At 38.8% G+C, this 20473-nt stretch overlaps 1 protein-coding gene across 2 annotated transcripts in view; it reads right to left on the minus strand.

Annotated features, from left to right (window-relative positions):
• Window positions 1–12914: 12914 nt before the first annotated feature.
• The window catches only part of ITGA1 (integrin subunit alpha 1), a 160826-nt gene continuing 153267 nt past the window's right edge, over window positions 12915–20473 (minus strand). For both annotated transcript variants that reach the window (XM_043488942.1, XM_043488943.1), the window contains exon 29: window positions 12915–19741. In XM_043488942.1, coding sequence (XP_043344877.1) covers window positions 19697–19741 — 45 coding nt within the window. In that variant the 3' untranslated portion in view covers window positions 12915–19696. The remainder of the gene's footprint in view (window positions 19742–20473) is intronic.

Below are 20473 nucleotides of genomic sequence, written 5' to 3' on the forward strand. Positions count from 1 at the left end.
AGTATCATTAGCTTTCCATGACCCATCTCTAGTCTTCATTCTATTAGACCTAAGTTTTACTCAATACAGAGTCTTCTTTAGCTTGACACTCTCATAAGACCATTCACGATATTCTTTTTTTCTTAAAGTCCTCTGCCAATCTTTGATTCTTTAGGTAGTTGTTATTCCTTTCTGAAGCCAAGACCTCTGCTTTCCCAACCATTAGGCAATTTAACTTAGTGCATCCTATGAGTGACACTAACTCCTGCTTTATTTGAAGTAATTTTGTTTGTACCATTTGGATTGGGGTCAGTCCTTTTTAGATGGAAACAAATTTCAAATGTTTAGCATCAAAAAGCCAAACAGAGCCAATTTTGCCATTAGGATTTATCTGACTGGCAGCCCAGTGAACTTTGTTTACACATCAAAAGAATGAAATCAGTGAAGATGAGAGAGCCTCAAAAAGATTTTGAACTTAAGTTTTGCCAGGAATCTCAGTCTTAATCACTTAATCTAAATCTTTTCTGCCTCTACATCCTCTAGTATGCTATATGAGAAAGCAACAGCTATATTCCTGCCTTACAAGACTTAAGTGAAAATCGCTCAGTCATATCTGACTTTGTGAACCCATGGACTATGCAGTCCATGGAGTTCTCCAGGCCAGAATACTGGAGTGGGTAGCTTTTCCCTTGGAGAAGGCAATGGCAACCCACTCCAGTATTCTTGCCTGGAAAATCCCATGGGCAGAGGAGCCTGGTGGGCTGCCGTCTAAGGGGTCGCACAGAGTTGTACACGACTAAATTGACTTAGCAGCAGCAGCAGCCTTTCCCTTCTCCAGGGGATCCTCCCAACCCTGGAATCAAACCCAGGTCTCCCGCATTGCAGATGGATTCTTTACCAGCTGAGCCACAAGGGAAGCCCAAGAATACTGGAGTGAGTAACCTATCCCTTCTCCAGCAGATCTTCCCAACCCAAGAATTTAACTGGGGTCTCCTGCCTTGCAGGTGGATTCTTTACCAACTGAGCTATCAAGGAAGCCACTATTTGCCTCTAAGGCCCTGTCTAATTTTCTCCCAGAATTTGTCTCTCTTATACATTCTTACAGTTTCTGACATTATCCTTCACCTGAATTAAATGGAGAATCTTGCAATAACTTCACTTTTATGCATTCACTTATACTTATTTAGCACCTACCATGTGCAAACTAATGGGCTCAGTACTTGGTGAGAACCAATATGTTGACTACTTGTCCTCAGTGAGCTTGAGATCTCATTCCCAAATATTGTCCTTAAAGTCTTGCTCTAGCTGAAATTGTATGAAGCATATGAGCAGAGGATATGGAAGTGCACTCTGGTTGATGCCATTCAGCAGAATGAAAGAACATTTGGGTACATTTTCTTTAGATTCAATATGAACCTTTTTTTGTTTGTTTTGTTTAGTCACTAAGTTGTGAGTCTTTGCAACCCCATGGACTGTGTAGCCCACCAGACTCCTCTGTCTATGGGATTTCTCAGCAAGAATACTGGAGTGGGTTACCATTTCCTTCACCAGGGGATCTTCCCAACCTAGGGATTGAATCCACATTTCCTGCATTGGCTGGTGGATTCTTTACCACTGAGCCACCAGGAGAGCCCTTTATAAAGGTATGGGAGGTGGCTTAAACCATCAGAAACCTCTGAATCTTAAGGTCAATGCAGATGTTTCCAGGTTTAAAGTTGAGGGGCCTAGCATGCTGCAGTCCATGGGGTTGCAAGGAGTTGGACACGACTGAGCGACGGACCTGAACTGAACTGAACATTTTTCAAGCCCTTAGAACTACATACTTTCACAGGATATGCTAGGGTAAGGCCATTCCTTTTCTTCTTCGAGTTGCGGCCCAGAACATGTACACGGAGGCTGTCAACTGAAACTTAGTGTGCCAGTCTCTGAGTACCAATGAGATCCTACTCATGCAAATGCCCAGATGTTCTCCTCTCACCAGTCTCTCCTGTACATGTAGGGCACTTCTTGAGTCCCTGGGCTGAGATTTGCACGCCTGTGCTCCAAGATCAGTCATGATTGCTGCTGGCCCCCACAGCTTGAACTGGTGCCCGCCCTCCTCAACCACCGAGTGGGTGTAGATAGATCCCTCTTTCTCTTTCTGATCTTGTGATAACTTCAGACTTCATGCAGACACATCAACTTATGAACCTGCTTTAAAATGAGGAGGCTGCAACCTCCTCTCAGTCTGACATTGTCTTAGATGGACTCCCTGAAAGGCTGGCTTTTACTCCAACAAGGAGGTTCACCTGTGGCCATATTTCCCTCCCCCTCCCCAGGGTGCATACTTGCATCCAGGGCAGCTGAGTTTCAAGGCATTCAAACAAACTACCACATTATATCCAGAAACACTGTTTCCTCCTGACCCTTGGCTTTGGTTCTGAGTCTGGCTCAGTGTTTTTTCCACTGTACTTCCTTGAATTTTGGCTTCTGTTCTTTTCCATTCTCCACCTTCTCCTTCCCAACTACTTAATTCCACATGACACATATGACTAACTCTCAGCTCCAATCCTAGCACAAACCCCTGCCATATATTTATATGTGTAATTTTTAAGTAGAAAATTATAATAGTGATTATATTTGTTTTTTCTTTGATAATTGCATGAGGTGAAATTGACATACATGAACTGTACATATTTAACTTATATGATTGGTGATTCAGACCGTAAAGTGTCTGCCTGCAATGCAGGATACCTGGGTTTGATCCCTGGGTCAGGAAGATCCCCTGGAGAAGGAAATGACAGTCCATGGAGTCCCAAAGAGTTGGACACGACTGAGTGACTTCACTTTCCTTCTTTCTTTTCTTTCACATATTTATACTTTGAAAAAAATTTTAAATAATATTAAAATATTTTAAAGAGTACCCCCACAGTTATGTAGGGGTGTGTGTGTTTGCATACCCACATGTGTGTGTATTTGTGTGTGGAAGTGGAGGGCAAGGAGGAGGCATTCGTAGGAGGCAAGCTAAATTGAGGACCCAGAGTCTGAAGGGCTAGTCTTACAGACCCACACATCTATTTGAGCTGTGAAACATCCCAGGGGGGAACTATCCCCAGGAGATGTCAGGTGTGCAAAATTAATCCAAAGAACAAGAGGTTTTTCAAGGGAAAATGTTAATTTGAGTAAAGGAAGGTGTCAGCTCTAAATCTCTGAGTGGGGGATGGGGAGACATAGTAAAAGGATTATAGAGCAGAATGGCAAATGGCAGTATCACCCTAGGGATAGAGTAAAAGATAGTGTCATTGATATATTTTGACTATGTTATTCCACAAGTGGTGTGGTAGATTGTTTCTTCATTTCTGCAAATACATGACCAGATTATGAACGAAAAAGAGGGACTGACTACAAGTTGGAAGCCACAGAAGGGGTTCAGAGTGGGCCACACAGAATATACCACTTGGACATAAATGTTATTCTGAGCCCAAAGTAACTGAGAATAAACAGACTCAAGAAAGACGCTGCCTTCCTCGCTCTTTAACAGTAAGTGCAGGACAATTCTTAATCCCCAGAGACAACTCTAGACTTACCAACTCAAAGAGGACACCAGAGAAATCTAATAACAAGCCTTAGTAACTAGCCCTTTTCTGTCATTCGCTTCCCCATATATTTACCTTTCCACAGCTTACAGCCCATGAACGCCTAACCTACGTGTTCCTTTGTCTTGTCATCTCTCTACAAATTATTGTGCTTTGTTAAGATGCTGTATATGTTCTAACCACCCTGCCTGCTGAAGAAGGTCATCCAGCAGATGTAGCCAGCAGGTCCAGCAGGTTAGTCCTTGAGCTGGACCCAGGCAACTGGAGGGTCCTCACCCCATCCACTTGGAATGTGTCTTCCACCCACCATTTATACACTAGGAGCCACTTTGGGGACAAACCTTGAAAGAGTAATGAGACCCCATTGAGACCAACTGGACTGTGTGTGTGACTGCATCTTGTTAAGGCCTCTGTATAAACTTTCAAGATTCTGGCAGGTGAGTGTGGATCTTGGAGTGGCTCATCTTGTAGTGGCTGGAGACAAGCCTTGAATGGAAGTTCCCTTGCTTTTTTTTTTTTCTTTCTTTCTTTATTTTTTCAGTGGGTTTTCATACATTGATATGAATCAGCCATAGATTTACACGTATTCCCCATCCCGATCCCCCCTCCCACCTCCCTCTCCACCCGATTCCTCTGGGTCTTCCCAGTGCACCAGGCCCGAGCACTTGTCTCATGCATCCCACCTGGGCTGGTGATCTGTTTCACCATAGATATATACATGCTGTTCTTTCAAAACATCCCACCCTCACCTTCTCCCACAGAGTTCAAAAGTCTGTTCTGTACTTCTGTGTCTCTTTTTCTGTTTTGCATATAGGGTTGTCGTTACCATCTTTCTAAATTCCATATATATGTGTTAGTATGCTGTAATGTTCTTTATCTTTCTGGCTTACTTCACTCTGTATAATGGGCTCCAGTTTCATCCATCTCATTAGAACTGGTTCAAATGAATTCTTTTTAATGGCTGAGTAATATTCCATGGTGTATATGTACCACAGCTTCCTTATCCATTCATCTGCTGATGGGCATCTAGGTTGCTTCCATGTCCTGGCTATTATAAACAGTGCTGCAATGAACATTGGGGTGCATGTGTCTCTTTCAGATCTGGTTTCCTCAGTGTGTATGCCCAGAAGTGGGATTGCTGGGTCATATGGCAGTTCTGTTTCCAGATTTTTAAGAAATCTCCACACTGTTTTCCATAGTGGCTTCTGCCACATACTAATCTGAAGTGACCTGCCTCTTTCTTTGGTCTCTTCTTGCCCTCCTAAATGGGTACCAGTTTGTGAACCAACATCTTTGAGTTACTCATCACTCAGTTTCCCATATATATGCTCCATGCACACATTTATAACTTCTGCTTGTTTTTGGTTTTTTTCCCCTTGTTGTCTTCTCTTTTGTCAGTCAAATTCACAGGGCCCCAGACTGTGAACCCTAAGAGGGTACGGGGTGGGGGGGAGGGTGGGAAGTACCCTCCTCCATCCTAGCACCACACAATCCTGAGTGTTCAGTCATGTCTGACTCTTTGCGACTCCATGGACTGTAGCCCAACAGGCTCCTCTGTCCGTGGATTATCCTGGCAAGAATATTGGAATGGATTGCCATTTCCTCCTCCAGGGAATCTTTCAGAACAGGAGCTCAAACCTGCATCTCCTGTGACTCCTGAATTGGCAAGTGGATTCTTTACCACTGAAGGCATGAAGTGAAAGCCCCTAGCACCACTAAGTCCAACTGAACCAGGAGCAGAAGCCAGCTATGACCTGAGCACCATACTATGCAGTCTGGACCACCATGGTAGTAAGAGGAGGAAAGGAAAAGGAGGACAGGAAGAAGTCTTGCTGCTAATTGATATCTGAGATCTACATTCTAGTGACCCACAGAAGATTAGAGGAGAGATTTAGGCCTGGAAATTTACACATGTCTAAACATGACTTGAGTCAGAGACATCGTATTATAAAACTCCAATCCATTTACTATATGCCTCTGTAATTGCTCTCATGCTGAGAACCCAAGAGTTACACACATCTACTCAGTATATTATAAGAAGATCTCATTTCATTGTGTTTCTCTTTAGTGTGCTTCACAGGTACTGCTTTTTTACAAATCGAAGGTTTGTGGCACCCCTGTGCCAAGTGAGTCTACAGTGCTATATTTCTAACAGCATTTGGTCACTTCATGCCTCCATGTCACATCTTGGTAACTCCCACATTTCAAAATTTCATTATTATTTGTTGTGATCTGTGACCAGTCATTTTGACATTACTACTAAGTTTTGCTGAAGGCTCAGATGATGGGCAGCAGTATTTAGCAATAAAATATTTTTTAATTAATGTATGTACATGGAGGTTGTTTTTTTTAACATGGAGGTTTTTAAGACATAATTGCATTGTGCACTTGATAAACTATAGTGCAGTCTAAATATACCTTGTATATGCACTGGGAAACCAATAGGTTTGTGTAACTTGCTTTGTTGCAATATTGCTTTATTGTGGTTGTCTGGAACTGAGCCTGCAATACCCCCAATGGATATACTATTGCATGTAAGTTGCCTTTCGTTTTTGTTTTTAGTCTATTTCCACCCCATCCCCCAAGGTATGGTTTCCTTATATGCTCCTCTTATTGTCTCTCAGTAATTGCAGCAAAGGATCAGAACTTTCTGTATTTATCATCTTTGGGCTGTAGGCTACAGAGATGAACATGTGGATGGAGAAGATAGGTGACAAGCTTTAATGCTGATTAGAAAAGATTAGATCAAACGGTTGCTAAATCGCTTTGTATCCACTGACATGCAGTTTAATTTGAAGCAAAACCATAACTGCTTCTATTTCTACATACTTAAAACAATAGATATATGTTCTATAAACTGTGGCAAAAAGAAAATGTGCCTATTTTTAACTAAAAAACCCACATTTGTTAATGCCAACTACAGTGGGAGTTACATTTAAAATAGTTTAAATAAGTTACTTGGAATCTAAAGGAAAAAGAATCTTTTTGTTGCCCTAAGTTATTATAGAAATTTAACATGTATATATACCACTGAAAGAGGGTAGTGAGATAACTATTTGACTGCCTACCATTGCTAAGAATGTATGGCATGCCACATGTATTATTATTTTGTTTATTTTCTTTTGGCTTCTCATAACAACTTTATGAGCTATTGTTATGTTGTCTAGAAGCTTATTGTTATGATGTTAGCAAACTTATTCTTAGAGGGTCAAGGTCAAGAAATGGCCCAAGAATGCACAGCTAGTAAACAGCAGGAGTGGAGATGTGGACCCACGTCCCGCCCAGACTCTAAAATTCATTCTCTGTGTACTATATTATGAGGCCAAATTATGTTAGGGTTTGAGATACATACAAAATCCCAGCTTACATTCTGCCAAATTGCTTAATAGGGAAAATAATTTTATATATATATATATATATATATATATATGTATATATAATATATAATGTCATTTATGTAGCATTTAGGATCCAGGCATTTCAGCCTGGCCAGTTCAAGTAACTATGTGAGAGAAATACCTGTTCTTTCAGCTTCTAGTCAAGGAAGCCACATGGGCTTAGATTGAAAATTCCTTTTAAAGATATGAATAAATATGAACAGTTTCTTTTCTTTCCTTTCCTAGACACTGTGGCATTAATATTGGCATTTTACTTCCTAAAATTGCATCCTAAGATGATTCTCTCCCATAATGTCTGATAGGAAATACAAAACAAAAAAAAATACAACTGTGATGTAAATACAGTGCCTCCTGACTGTCACACACACAAGTTTTGAAGATAAGAAAAGCAAACTAACAAATGTAATCGCAAAATGCATCTACACAATGTAATTCTACTCAGCATTAAAAAGCAATGGACAATCAACACATGCAACAAGATGGATAAATAGCAAACACATTGTGCCAAATGAGAAAAGACAGATACAAAAGGCTACATACTTAATGAATCTACTGATATGACATTCTGGAAAAAACAAAACTAAAGGGACAGAAATCAGATTAATTGTAGAGGATGGGGATGGGGGGAGGAAACTGACTAAAAGGGTCATGAGGAAAGTTTTACTTGATAGAAATATTTTATATCTTGATTGTGGTGGTGGTTACATGATTACATACATTTTTCAAAACTCAAAGGAGTTTTATTTGAAAACCAGAAGTTATGCCATAATAATCTTGACTTTATGCAGGGTTGAGGAGCTTCCCACACATCCTCGGCGGAAGAGTCATGCCTCGCAACTCCACAGGGACAAACCTCCTGCGTCAGGACCCTCTCAGACCTCAGCCTGTGCATCTCTTCATCTGGTTGTTTATCTGTATCCTTTATCATATCCTTTAATAAGCCAGAAAACATGAAAAAAAAAAACACTAAAAAATAATCATGACTTTAAATTTGTTAAAAATTCAAGTTAAAAAGAAGATATGTGTATAGAAAAGGAGATGGGGGCGGGGCTTGTAAATTCTAGGCTCCAGAAATGACATCTGGGGAGGGAACAGTGGTGGGTGTGGACTTTAGAATGCAATTTAAGGAAACTAAATGCCAATATTAATGCCATGATGTCTAGGAAAGGAAAGAAGAGAGACTAATTATTCATATTTAATCACATCTTTTAAAAGGTATGGTCAAGCTAAGCCCACATGGCTGTCTTGACTAGAAATTGATTAAAGAGAATGATGTTCCCTTTTATAGTCTGTGGAAATGATACTTAAACATAAAGCAAATGCCTTATTGGAGAGCTAGGTTGCTCCTGGGATGTCTGAGCAGTCCCTCTTCCTCTATTATTTCCATCAGTTGATGGTCCCATCCCTAATAATGTCATCAAATGCAATTCAATCAACATATCTGATTTTTATTCTCCTTTTTGCTGTCAGCCAATTTCTGAATTCTGTGTAGTGAGGAAAGTTCCTCTCTTCATGTTAAATAGGTTCTGTCATATTCAGTCCAACGCAAGTTTGTTGTGGCCAACTTCTCTGACCAACAGAAAGCAGAGAGGGTAAACCAGAAGTTCAATACACCCTGCCCTTCCCCCACAGTCCACTTGTGGAGGAGGATGCGCTTGTGCAACCAAGGCCTCTCCCTTGGATGTTGTCTGCTCAGGCTGGAGGACCAGTGGGAGTCAACTTGCACTCAGGATTGAGGAGTTTCGTAAATGAAGTTTCCTTGGTGGAGGAGCTAGATAAAGCATTGGCCCAGCATCTGAAAGGAGTACGACTTGGATTGCAGATAAGTGGCTCCTGTTGGTGGGTTAAAGAAGAAAGTGTTTTGTTTTGATATGTTCTTTTTTAAGGAGTTGTAGCTCGAGAGTAACTGAGAGTAATATAGACATGAGAGGAAGGGATGCTCAGCCACATTTCAGAAGTAAAAAAGCACAGCATCTTTGTATTGAGGATCCAGCAGCAGGACACGTCGGGGAGCAAGAACTAGAGGAAGAGAATGCAGATGCCTCTCAGTAACAAAGAGGCTGTATTGAGCTGCCCAACAACACACTAATTGGAATCTCTGCAGAATTATCCACATTATAATGGTGAGGTATGCAGAATGGGCAGGAGTGAGAGAAAGCTTTGAAAAGTATGTGAAAAGGAGTAACAGATGGCACTTGGGTGCAAATAGAATAGAAAAGTCTGACAGTTAAGGAAGGAAGAAAATAAAAAACGAGAGACTCAGCACGTAAAACTAAAGGTCCCTGGACATTTCATCAAGGGTGCTTAGAGTCCTTGGCATGGCTAACTTCCAGCTCCACTAATTACAGTCTGATGGCCAATTCTGGATGCTATTCTTTATTTTCCAGGTTTAGGCATTTCCACTCTTGCCTTTGGAATGCCATTCAAGATTGTGGTTTCTAAATGAATTCATGCCACACACAGCTGGTTGAAACTATAAAAGCAACAACAACAAAAAATAACTGACTGAAATGGCAGCTAAAGAACAAACCTGTGGATGTTTCAATGCTGCTTTTATTGAATTAATGCAAGTACTGAATTAAGCTAGTACTTGCCAGTCATGTACTAACTAGAACTCTGGCACATGGCCAAAGAGCATTCATCTGTGAAGTGGCTGGCAGCCTGGCTACCTACAGACAATGGTGCTTGCCTTATTATTCCTGAAATTGGGAAGGAACCATTGTAACTAAACTCTGTGCAAGTCAGGCATGCTACACGCTGCTTTAAGAGTCAAGTCTCAGAGGGAGATAACTCCTTGATTTGGCTCTACTCCACACAGAAGTTTAATTTCAGGCACCTATGAGTCCTTGAAAACCTGCAAGACATCAAAGTCAACTCAAGTATAAGTCTAGGATTTCTATATACTTAAGGAATTCCAGGTTTCCCTCACAAGAATTCTCAAGTCTAGAATTATGTTCATTTTTTAAAAATTAATTTTTATTGGAATGTAGTTGCTTTACAATGTTGTGTTAGTTTCCACTGTACAGTAAAATGAATCAGCTATATGTATACGTATATCTCCTCTTTTTGGATTTCCTTCCCATTTAGGTAATCACAGAGCATTCAGTAGAGTTCCCTGTGCTATACAATAGGTTCTCATTAGCTATATATTTTATACAGAGTATTCAGTTCAGTTCAGTTCAGTTCAGTCACTCAGTCATGTCCGACTCTTTGAGACCCCATGATCGCAGCACGCTAGGCCTCCCTGTCCATCACCAACTCCCGGAGTTTAACCAAACTCATGTCCATCGAGTCGGTGATGCCATCCAGCCATCTCATCCTCTGTCGTCCCCTTCTCCTTCTGCCCCCAATCCCTCCCAGCATCAGGATCTTTTCCAATGAGTCAACTCTTCGCATGAGGTGGCCAAAGTATTGGAGTTTCAGCTTCAGCATCAGTCCTTCCAACGAACACCCCAGGACTGATCTCCTTTAGGATGGACTGGTTTGGATCTCCTTGCAGTCCAAGGGACTCTCAAGAGTCTTCTCCAACACCACAGTTCAAAAGCATCAATTTTTCGGCACTCAGCTTTCTTCACAGTCCAACTCTCACATCCATACATGACCACTGGAAAAACCATAGCCTTGACTAAACAGACCTTTGTTGGCAAAGTGATGTCTCTGCTTTTTAATATGCTCTCTAGGTTGGTCATAACTTTCCTTCCAAGGAGTAAATGTCTTTTAATTTCATGGCTGCAATCACCATCTGCAGTGATTTTAGTATTACTAGTACATATATTTCAACCCCAACCTTCCAATTCACCCCCCACTTCTCCCCCTCAGTATCCATTTGTTTGATCTCTATGTCTGTGTCACTATCTCTGTTTTGCAAATGAAATCATCTACACCATTTTTCTACATCCCACATATGTGTGTTAATATATGATATTTCCTCTTTCTGACTTACTTCATTCTGTATGACACTCTAGGTCCATCCATATCTCTGCAAATGACCCAATTTCATTCCTTTTTATTGCTGAGTAGTATGGAATTGCACTCATGTTTAAGTTCATTTTGTTTGATATTAATATAGCCGCCTCCAGCTCTTTTATGGTTATTATTTGCATGGTATCTTTCCCCCATAATTTTCTGTTCAATTTATTTGTGCCTTTGAATCTCTTTTAGAGGACATATAGATGGACCTTATTATTTTATCAGTTTGGCAATCTCTGACTTTTGATTTGACTGTTCAGATCATTTACCTTTAACATTATTACTGATACGGTCAGAGTTACATTTGTCATATTACCATTCATTTTCTGAAATTGAAACTTCAATACTTTGGCCACCTGATGTGAAGAGCTGACTCATTGGAAAAGACTCTCATGCTGGGAAAGATTGAAGAGGCAGGAGGAGAAGGGGATGGCAGAGGATGAGATTAGATGGCATCTAACAGAGATGGTTAGATGGCATCATTGACTCCATGGACATGAGTTTGAGCAAACTGTGAGACAGTGAAGGACAGGGAAGCCCATGGGGTCACAATGAGTCAGACATGACTGAGTGACTAAACAAATTTGTTTTGTGTGATAAATGTGGCCACAGTTGCTATTATTTTTAGTGAGAGTACCTTTCCCATCTTTCCCTGTTTACTCCTTGCTCTTTGCCCTATACCACTGCTGCTTCAAGAAGTAGTTAAATAATTATTTGACACTTGGACTAATATGGCATGTGTATATGTGTATAATGGTTATTAACTTGAGAGAATATGGGGGTAATTTTCCTTCCTGTTGCCAATTCCAGGATGAGGGAAGGAATTTGATGGCTATCATCCTTTTACTATGAAAGAAAAATTTTAAAAATTAAAACACCTACAGCATAACATTTCTTTGTGATTTGAAGTATGTCAAAATAGAAATATGGAAAAAATAAATATGTATGCTCAGAAACAAGACAACTTAATGTTAGTAATTTCTGGTGCTGGTGAAATGATTGTTTTAAAATTATTTTTTCTGAATTTCAAATTGTTTTACAATGTGAATATGTTTCCTTTTACCTTAAAAGATTTTTTTCCTAATCTAAAAATTGTCACTCACTTTTAAAAAACAATTCAAATAGCTATTCTAAAGAAGAAAACAAATTATCTGCAGTCCCTTTAATGATCACTTCTATTTGGTGAACATTGTTACTAAAATCTGCTTATGATTATCACATTAATTTTATTATCGGACACCACAAAGGATAAGAAAAGCAAATGTTGTGTCTATGCTCTAGACTTAAAAATAATAATGTTTCTGTGCCTGCCACTTATTTTACAGAGAATATAGCCAGATTCTCTCTACTACCTCCACTGCATTTTCCTCCTGGGTGAAGGGTGAAGTGGGAAAAGAATTACTGAACTCATAGTCAGAGAGAAAAGATAGTGCATTGGAATCATGTACTGACAGAAATTTGGTCCAGGACCTTACAGATAACCTCTTCATAAGTCAGTCTTTTTCTTCCATTAAAATATCTCCTTCATTCACTCTACTGCATAGCTTGAGGATAAAATCTTTTGTAAGATGAACACATGTTATTATACTTCTTCCAGCATTTACTTCTAGCCCTTATATATGAAATTATTTCTTTAAACTATAGGCTGAATAGAGAAAATAACTTTTTTCACTTAGTTTTTTGTTTGTTTTATACTATGTGGTCCAATCTATTATTATACAGCAGATAATTTATTATTAAAACATCTCATTAGGAGAAGATAGGTAGTAATAATGGATTCTGAGGTTTTTGTCTCAAGTTTGCAAAAGACTAATCTCCTTGCTATATTGTATAAAGGAAGCACCGCAGACAGACTGCATTTGCTTTTTGTTTTTTCCGCTTAGAAGCATTAAAGTGGAAACCTACCAAGGAGCTAAAAAAAAAAAAAAATGGTGCTTTGGAAGAAATACTAATCTTGGACAAAATTAGTGTACTTAAGATCACAGCAGTCACATTTTTCTTTGAAAGAGTCATTTTTTTTTTATTAACATATAAGACAGGATGCTCATTTACCTTGACGTAAAATACACAGCTGATGCACAAGATAAGATAGAATTATACAAAAATACCAAACTTCTGACCTCAAATCAGTGTACAGGATGCACCACACATAGGACATTCACAATAGATTTTTGGTTTCTCAGCTGTTTCTAATCATGTCATCTTAAATCATTGTTACCTGATAACCAATTTCTTTTTTAACATGTATTGAAATCAGGCACTTAATAAATGACTAGAATCAACAGAGTTAGTGCTTCTTTGTTCTTGAATGCAATCAAAATATTTTCTTCTAACAAGTTGGTCCAATAAAAGTCATTTGCACGCACCCTTAAGCTGTTCATTTTAATGAGTTTATTCTGAGGCAAATAGACAAGCAGTGAATATACTTCATGTTAGACCATGCAGAAAAGTTTATTAGAGTGAGTATGATACATGTTTCAGGGCAATAGTTATTATATACAATGTTTTTCTTTTTAATAAAATGGACACATTTTTTTTACACTGTCTGTCAACAATTTTACAACCTGACGCTAGTAACACACAGTACATCATTCTCGCTTCAGGCCAGTGTTCCCTCATAAGGAACACAGAGGGTGGCTGTTACATCTTGAATAAAGGCAGGGGTGTCTCTCAATTAAATACCAAGTATTGGGATGTACTGTGTGAAATGGTTCTAGAATGAAGAAGATCTGAGCTGTTGCTGCTTCAAATGATGTTTTTACTTGAGCCAAAGCGTGTAAAACTTCAGGAAATTAACCCTAGTTAACAGACAGGTAAGAATATACTTTTACTCTTATTTAATCAACAATTTACTTGTGTGAAGTACATGTGTTAGTATTGTGGCCAGGTATGATGTGGGCTAAAAATGCTTACAGTATTTTGAGGAGTAATGGTGTGTACATAAAAGATAAATCGCTTTAGCCCCTCCCCCACATTTTTTTTCTGTCTCTCAAAATGCAAGATGTCTCAGGGACATGGCAGGAAGACTCACCTATCGTTGGACCAGTGATGCTAAGATCTCTCAGAAAGCCACCATTATTGTGCTGTGTGGTGACCCTCTACTGCTTGGCTACTCTGTAGCAGAAAGAAACAATTATACCACTCACTCTTCCCCATCCAATCCTCTTTCCATCTCTTGAAAACAGAGTTGGGGACAGGGACTGTCAGTATGTGACTGTTGAATTCTGGCTTTCATCCTATCATTTAGAATATTTCTTTTAAAAGTTTGGTTCCCAGTCTCTTTGCACAGATCAAACTGAAATAAAAGATTAAATGCTGAGTCTCAGTCTCTTGCACAAAAGCTCCTGAAATTCCAGACTTACTCTTTTTTCATCAAGATGTGATTTGAAATATGGTAACATCAAACACAATCATAGTTATCAGTGTTCCTGGTATCCGCCCAGTATTGCCATGATTTCCATGGTGTGTCAGATAATTAGAGGATTTCCAAGACTCAATTCACCAATAAGGAACATCCAATCCTCAAGGCCTTGCAAGGGGCACCAGGCTTCAAATGGCCTTTCCAAGAAGACCCAGATTAAAACCAAACATCCCCACTGTACAGATGAGAAGAAGCCTCCTGGAGGGCAGAAAGCAGAGAGATCCTGCAAATGGCCCCTCGGTCCTACTGCCCAGTCATCATGACATTGAAATTCTCTACCCTGTGATGGAGGGAAAATGCAAGGAAGTCCTGTGTAATGTTCTGAACTTATTAGCTATGGAAGAAAGGCTTTAATGTATTTTGAAAGGAAAGAAAAAGCTGATCTCAAAGCAAAGAGCCCAACATTAGAAGTGATAACTCATCCTTGTATTGATATATTTCTTGGAATGGTAAAACTTCAGCATGTCCTTATGTGTATATATTTTGTGGGAGGGCTGATCCTGGGATGTAGTGGATTTGGGAGTTCAGGTTTAAGAACTGGATGTCCCGGGCACCACATGTTGTGGGGACAATGGGCTGGAGACTGAAGAGCCTCCACACACTCCTTTACTTTCCCTCAAGGCTGATGGTCAAAGGCTGTTGCTTGGAATTGCTAAACTCAAGGTTGAACTTTAATACGAGGATCAAAAATACTGACTCTTTCACCAGATTATAATGTTGGATTTTAACTCTCTTTTTACTGTTGTACTTAAGATGTTGCACAACAGTGCTTCCATTCAGAAATGGTAGGCTTCAGCCTTCTGTAATGCACTGCAGAGTTCATTTCCAGTGGTGGTTTCAGAATTTCTGGGTAGGAAGTGATCAGGGACAGCAAGCTGGTTAGAATCCTGTTGCCCAGGGGATTCACCTTACAGTTGTATTTGCATTAAAATGCCTGCTGTTTACAGTTAACTTGTATATTTTAATTAAAAAGTAGTAGCATCATTTTGAGGGTTTTAAAGCTCCTCTTTTTGATTTTAGATTATATTGTAATTTCCATGGATGAGGATGGGGATTAGGGGGTGCTGATAGAGACCCACCGAAGGGCTAAATCCTGCCAGCCCCACACTGCTGATAGTGTCCCAATAATGGTTTGTAAATGCTTTAAAGATGCTCCATCTCTGAAGTGCCTTTCATCTTGCTCCTATTCCAGTTACTGTACCAACCATTTAGATTGCTACAGAAGAAGGTAGAACTGACATCCTGTGTAAGTGATCAAGTCAAAGCAGCTGGTATTCACAGCAAACAGAGCACACATTTTAAACAGATTTTTCTCTAGGAGTCTTCTCAAAAGTGTCCCTTGGGGAGAAGACTAATAGAGGGAGACTTCAGAAGTGTTGAAAATCAACGAAGGATACATAGGATACTAGTTCTAAAAGACTGATTTGCCCGGAAGCCTCTCTATTTGAACAATACTGTGGCTGTCCTGGACACAGGAACCATGCTCTGAGCCTGAGTCTTCCCTAGTTTTCTCAGTGTTGTGTGAAGAAAAGACAGCTCATTCACAAGGAGCAGATTACAACATGTTTGACCAAGAGGACATCTGATAGGAAAGCGCCGGCGGGCACATGCTGTAAACTGTGATCCTTCCGGGGCCGCCTGCAGAGAAGGCACCAGCTCTTCTCTCAGCCTCTCCTCCCACCCAACTTAACTCGAGCATTCTGCAACCGCCTCTTGCTTTGGTGCAAATATTTGTTTCCCAATTAAGCCTAGGTATTGGTTTTATAAAAGGTAAAATTATAAATTACTATAGTTGAATAAATGTCAAATTTTATAAAAGTATGTCCTCCCACAAACCTCATTTCAAACCCAGTTATGACATAGAAAATATTCAAAGATTAAATTGCCCGAGAATCTAGGGCTTGGAGAAAATAACTGAATAAACTGGATCACTGAAGTTCAAACTGAATCATAGAAATTACAAATATTTACAGAGAATGACTTTTCACGGTATGGCTCCCGGGCTCTGGATTCCTAGAGAAAGTGAAACAGCATCTTTGCAGCTGTGTAGGTCTGATTTTCATTAAATTTCTTCAAAATTATATATATTTTTACTTTCAACTCCTTCCTTTTCCAGCAAGTTTGTATCATTTCATTAATGTTAAAGGAAGATTACAGTGTTAGAAATTAAGATGGAAAAATAGGAAACTGTGTAGCACTTTGTCTACTGGGCTTGAGGGTAGCATTTTAAGAATAATCTGAAATCTGATTGTATTGTGCATGTTTGTATATGTATATATATACATGCTATATTTTTATTTATCTATCATATCCGTCTATCATCTATATCATTGTCATCTAATCTGGGTCGGGAAGATCCCCTGGAGAAGGAAGTGGCAACCCACTCCAGTATTCTTGCCTGGAGAAGCCCATGGACAGAGGAGCCTGGTGGGCTACAGTCCACGGGGTTGCAAAGAGTTGGACATGACTAAGTGACTTAGCACACGCATAGTCTATCTCAATGGTGTGCTGAAGCCAGCTCATACTGATACAGGAGAGCTGACATTTATATTTTCAGGAATTCTACAAGCTGGTTAGGGTTATGTTAGTAGCTTGAAAATGGCCATGACAAAACAATTTAGATTGTTTTGGCTAATGACATAAATCAGGGATTTTTTTTTCCTCCTGGAAAGTCAGCTATTAAACAATTTACCAGAATACCACTATAGGTTTGGTATGGAAAGGGACTTCTTACATAGTTCAGTCTATAGCAAAAGCAACAATTAATTTTTAAAAATACCAAAGTTAAAAAAGGAAGTTTTTTTGCAATTTAACCAATAAAAGTTCATAATTGTATCACTTTTCTTATTAACGGTTTTAAAATAATAGCATTTTATATATTTCCTAATCATTGACTATATTTTAGAACATCTGTACAAAGTTAATTTGGGACAACTGTTGACATTATTTTAGCCAAAGCTTCTACATTTATGATATCTAGATATTACATAACTATATGCTAAAGTTAAATATTAAAGAAAGTGAAAAGAATATGCAAAGTGGATGAATCAAACTTCTCCTGTGGTGTAGCTTTTGTGTGTTTATTTCTTGTAAACTGTCACTTGGTGATGAGGTATTTTTTCTTCAATTTGTGTCTGGGTATGCATGCATGCGTGTGTGTGCGTGCGTGCATGTGTGTTTATAACACCTACGTGCACAGATGCATAGACACATACACACATAAACCTCAAAAGATTACATTATTAGGGAAACAGGATATCTGGCTCATTTAACAGTCTACTTAAAAACCATGAATGACTTATGTTTAAAACTGTGTAGAGCTTATAAGTAGCTATTTGATCTGGCCAAATACCTCTTCCCCTCTTTTCTAATATGTTCAAAATGTCATCTTTTCTATTTTTCCCCTTTGGGTTAACAATATATTTAGTTGAAATCTGCATACTCCTGATTCAGTGAATGCTTTATCTAGGAGTCAGAGAACAAGTGTGAATTAAGAAAATTTTTTATCTATCAGATTTATTTCTAAGAATGTGCTGAGCTTGGAGCAGAGCTGCTAAGCGGGCTGTGCACCGTGATGACTCCGAATATGAGAGATGCTTTGCTGAGCAGACAAAGGACAGGTGGAAAGAATGATTTTGGAACCTGGAGACAGATGGTGGGAATGAAGAAAATTCTAAAATGGGACATTTCTGAACAAATGACAGGCCAGCAAGAGGATACGAAATCTCCGGAAAGACAGACTTTCTTTTAGCCACTGATGTCCTCAGCACTCCCCAGGTGCCTGTCTTTGACCATCAGGATATTAGGTGCAGATGTAGAGAGCCATGAGGTAGGCTGCCTCTGAGTCCACAGACAATTCCCTGGAAATTAGTTTTTTAAAAAAGAAATCCATGGCATTTGATTATTTTCCATTGATTTGCTGCTTTTTGAGAAAAGTAGAGCCCAGGATTTTCTAGATGAGGATGGATTCTGATCTTGTGACAGTCAGTCAGGTAGAGAGATGGAGTTGCTGCATAAGTAGCAGCAAATTTTACAGCAGTAGTTTACATATACATTCATTCATTGTTGTGTTTTTTTCCGAGAAATGGAGCAACCTAGGAACTTATGCTACAGTAGAGTCCGATGCACCATAATGATTACTTCAAGAATAAAGAAGCTCTTACAAAAGTGTGATGTCTTTCTGTTGGTATGAGGTTTCAAACTTGAAATTCTTTAAAATGCATTTCTGGAGACATATTTAAATATTGATATGCCACATTTAAAAAGCAGTGGCTTGTTGGTAAAATGCAATACTGAAATGAAATACTGCCTCTTCATAGAAAGAATTGTGTTTGGAAAATTAAATACCTTTACAAAGATGAAAAATAAACATACTCTCACAGCTTGAGGGTTTGAATGAACCATGTACCAAAGAGTTGAATCAACTCTTACTGTGGGTTACATCCTGGGACCCTTCATGTTTGAAAGCTGCCCAGCAAAGATGACCAGCATTTCTGCAGCATCCATCAACATTATCAGAAATCATTTTTGCATATACTGCACACATGATTTTTTATCACAAATCAGTGCCATGTCACATAAAACTGCTGTTATTTTTAGTATAAAAGAGTTTTGAGTTTCAGAGTTCAATATCAAAATTAAGTGTGTTCTATAAAAGCTTAAATTAATCCATTCAGTGCACTTGCTTTTCAACAAGTCTTTCTTGATTTTTCTCTCCTAGATAAAATTTCAGCTCAATTGTACTAGTTTACAAACACTTTGGAAAGAAAATTTTCCAAGCACAGAACCCAACACAAAGATGCTGACTGTATTCTCTGTGATTTGATTCTATTTTCAGTCCATACTGTATATAGGAAAATTTTTCTTATTTAAATGAGGGGAAGTGATCTTTTTCAGGTAAAATTCCTTTCTTTGCATTCACAGATGTTGACTATCATGCTGAATGTGGATATCCATCAGGAATCAATGGAAAAAGCTTAATTTATATTATTTTGAAAGTAAATGCTTCAATGATCATAAAACTCTTTTTCTGTATTCCTTAAATACTTTGGTGATTTAATATATAAACATATTTGTACAGGTTATTTTTCATCTTCAAAACACTTTGTAATTTTGCTTACTCAACAAAAATGAGTAATTATTTTAAAATATTTTTCAACATTTTATAAAATATATCTTTACGGTACTGTTTTTGGATCTTGCTTGATCTGTTATTTTCTAAGTGACTAATCCCTGATGGATTACATAAAGTTATGTGACTATGTCTTTGATTGTATTTATTAATTTCTTGTCACATATTTGAGGCAAACCTGAGGATAGATTATTGAATAATTACTTCTTCTCTTCCAAATATTTCACTTCTCCATTTTCTTCTTTAGTGGTCTTTTGAAGAATCCGATCTTAGAGAAAATACCAAACATAACACAATTAGTTATTTGAATTTAGGTAATAAATATTAATCTCAGATAAAATTTAGCTTGGTAAAATGTTGGCAATTGTGGGCATTCAAATAAAATAATCGAGAGGTATTCTTTTCAATTGACCTATTAGGTAATATTGAATGTCAAGAAATGACAGTTATTGGACTTCCCTGGTGGTCCAGTGGTTGCGACTCTACCTGCCAATGCAGGGGAGTTGAGTTCGATCCCTGGTCTGGGAGGATTCCATGTGCCTCAGGGCGACTAAGCCCCTGTGCCACAACTACTGAGCTTGACTGATGCAACTGATGAAGCCTGCATGCCTAGAGCCTGTGCTCTGCAACAAGGGAAGCCACCAGAACGAGAAGCCTGTGCAACAAAGACCCAGTGCAGCCAAAATAAATAAATAAAATTGAAAGAAAAGAAAACATCCCCCCCCCCCGCCAGTAGATTAGATGATACAGAAGAACAGATTAAAAAAAAAAAAAACTAAACTAATATATGTAGCAAACTAACTTAAAGGGTTCTGGAAAAATATTTCGGGAGACATGCAAACTGTAGTTATCCAGCACTGTCTCTACTTTGCCATCATCTTTCTTTTTCAAGCATGTGTCAGAGAAATTTCCACCGAACAATCAATGGTCATAAATTGAGGTCATTAGAGATGATGGTGAATCTGGTAGGTACACTATGGCTAGGAGGTTGGGGAGCTTT

Source organism: Cervus canadensis, chromosome 16 (genome assembly GCF_019320065.1).
Source record: "Cervus canadensis isolate Bull #8, Minnesota chromosome 16, ASM1932006v1, whole genome shotgun sequence".
Classification (NCBI taxonomy): Eukaryota; Metazoa; Chordata; class Mammalia; order Artiodactyla; family Cervidae; genus Cervus; species Cervus canadensis.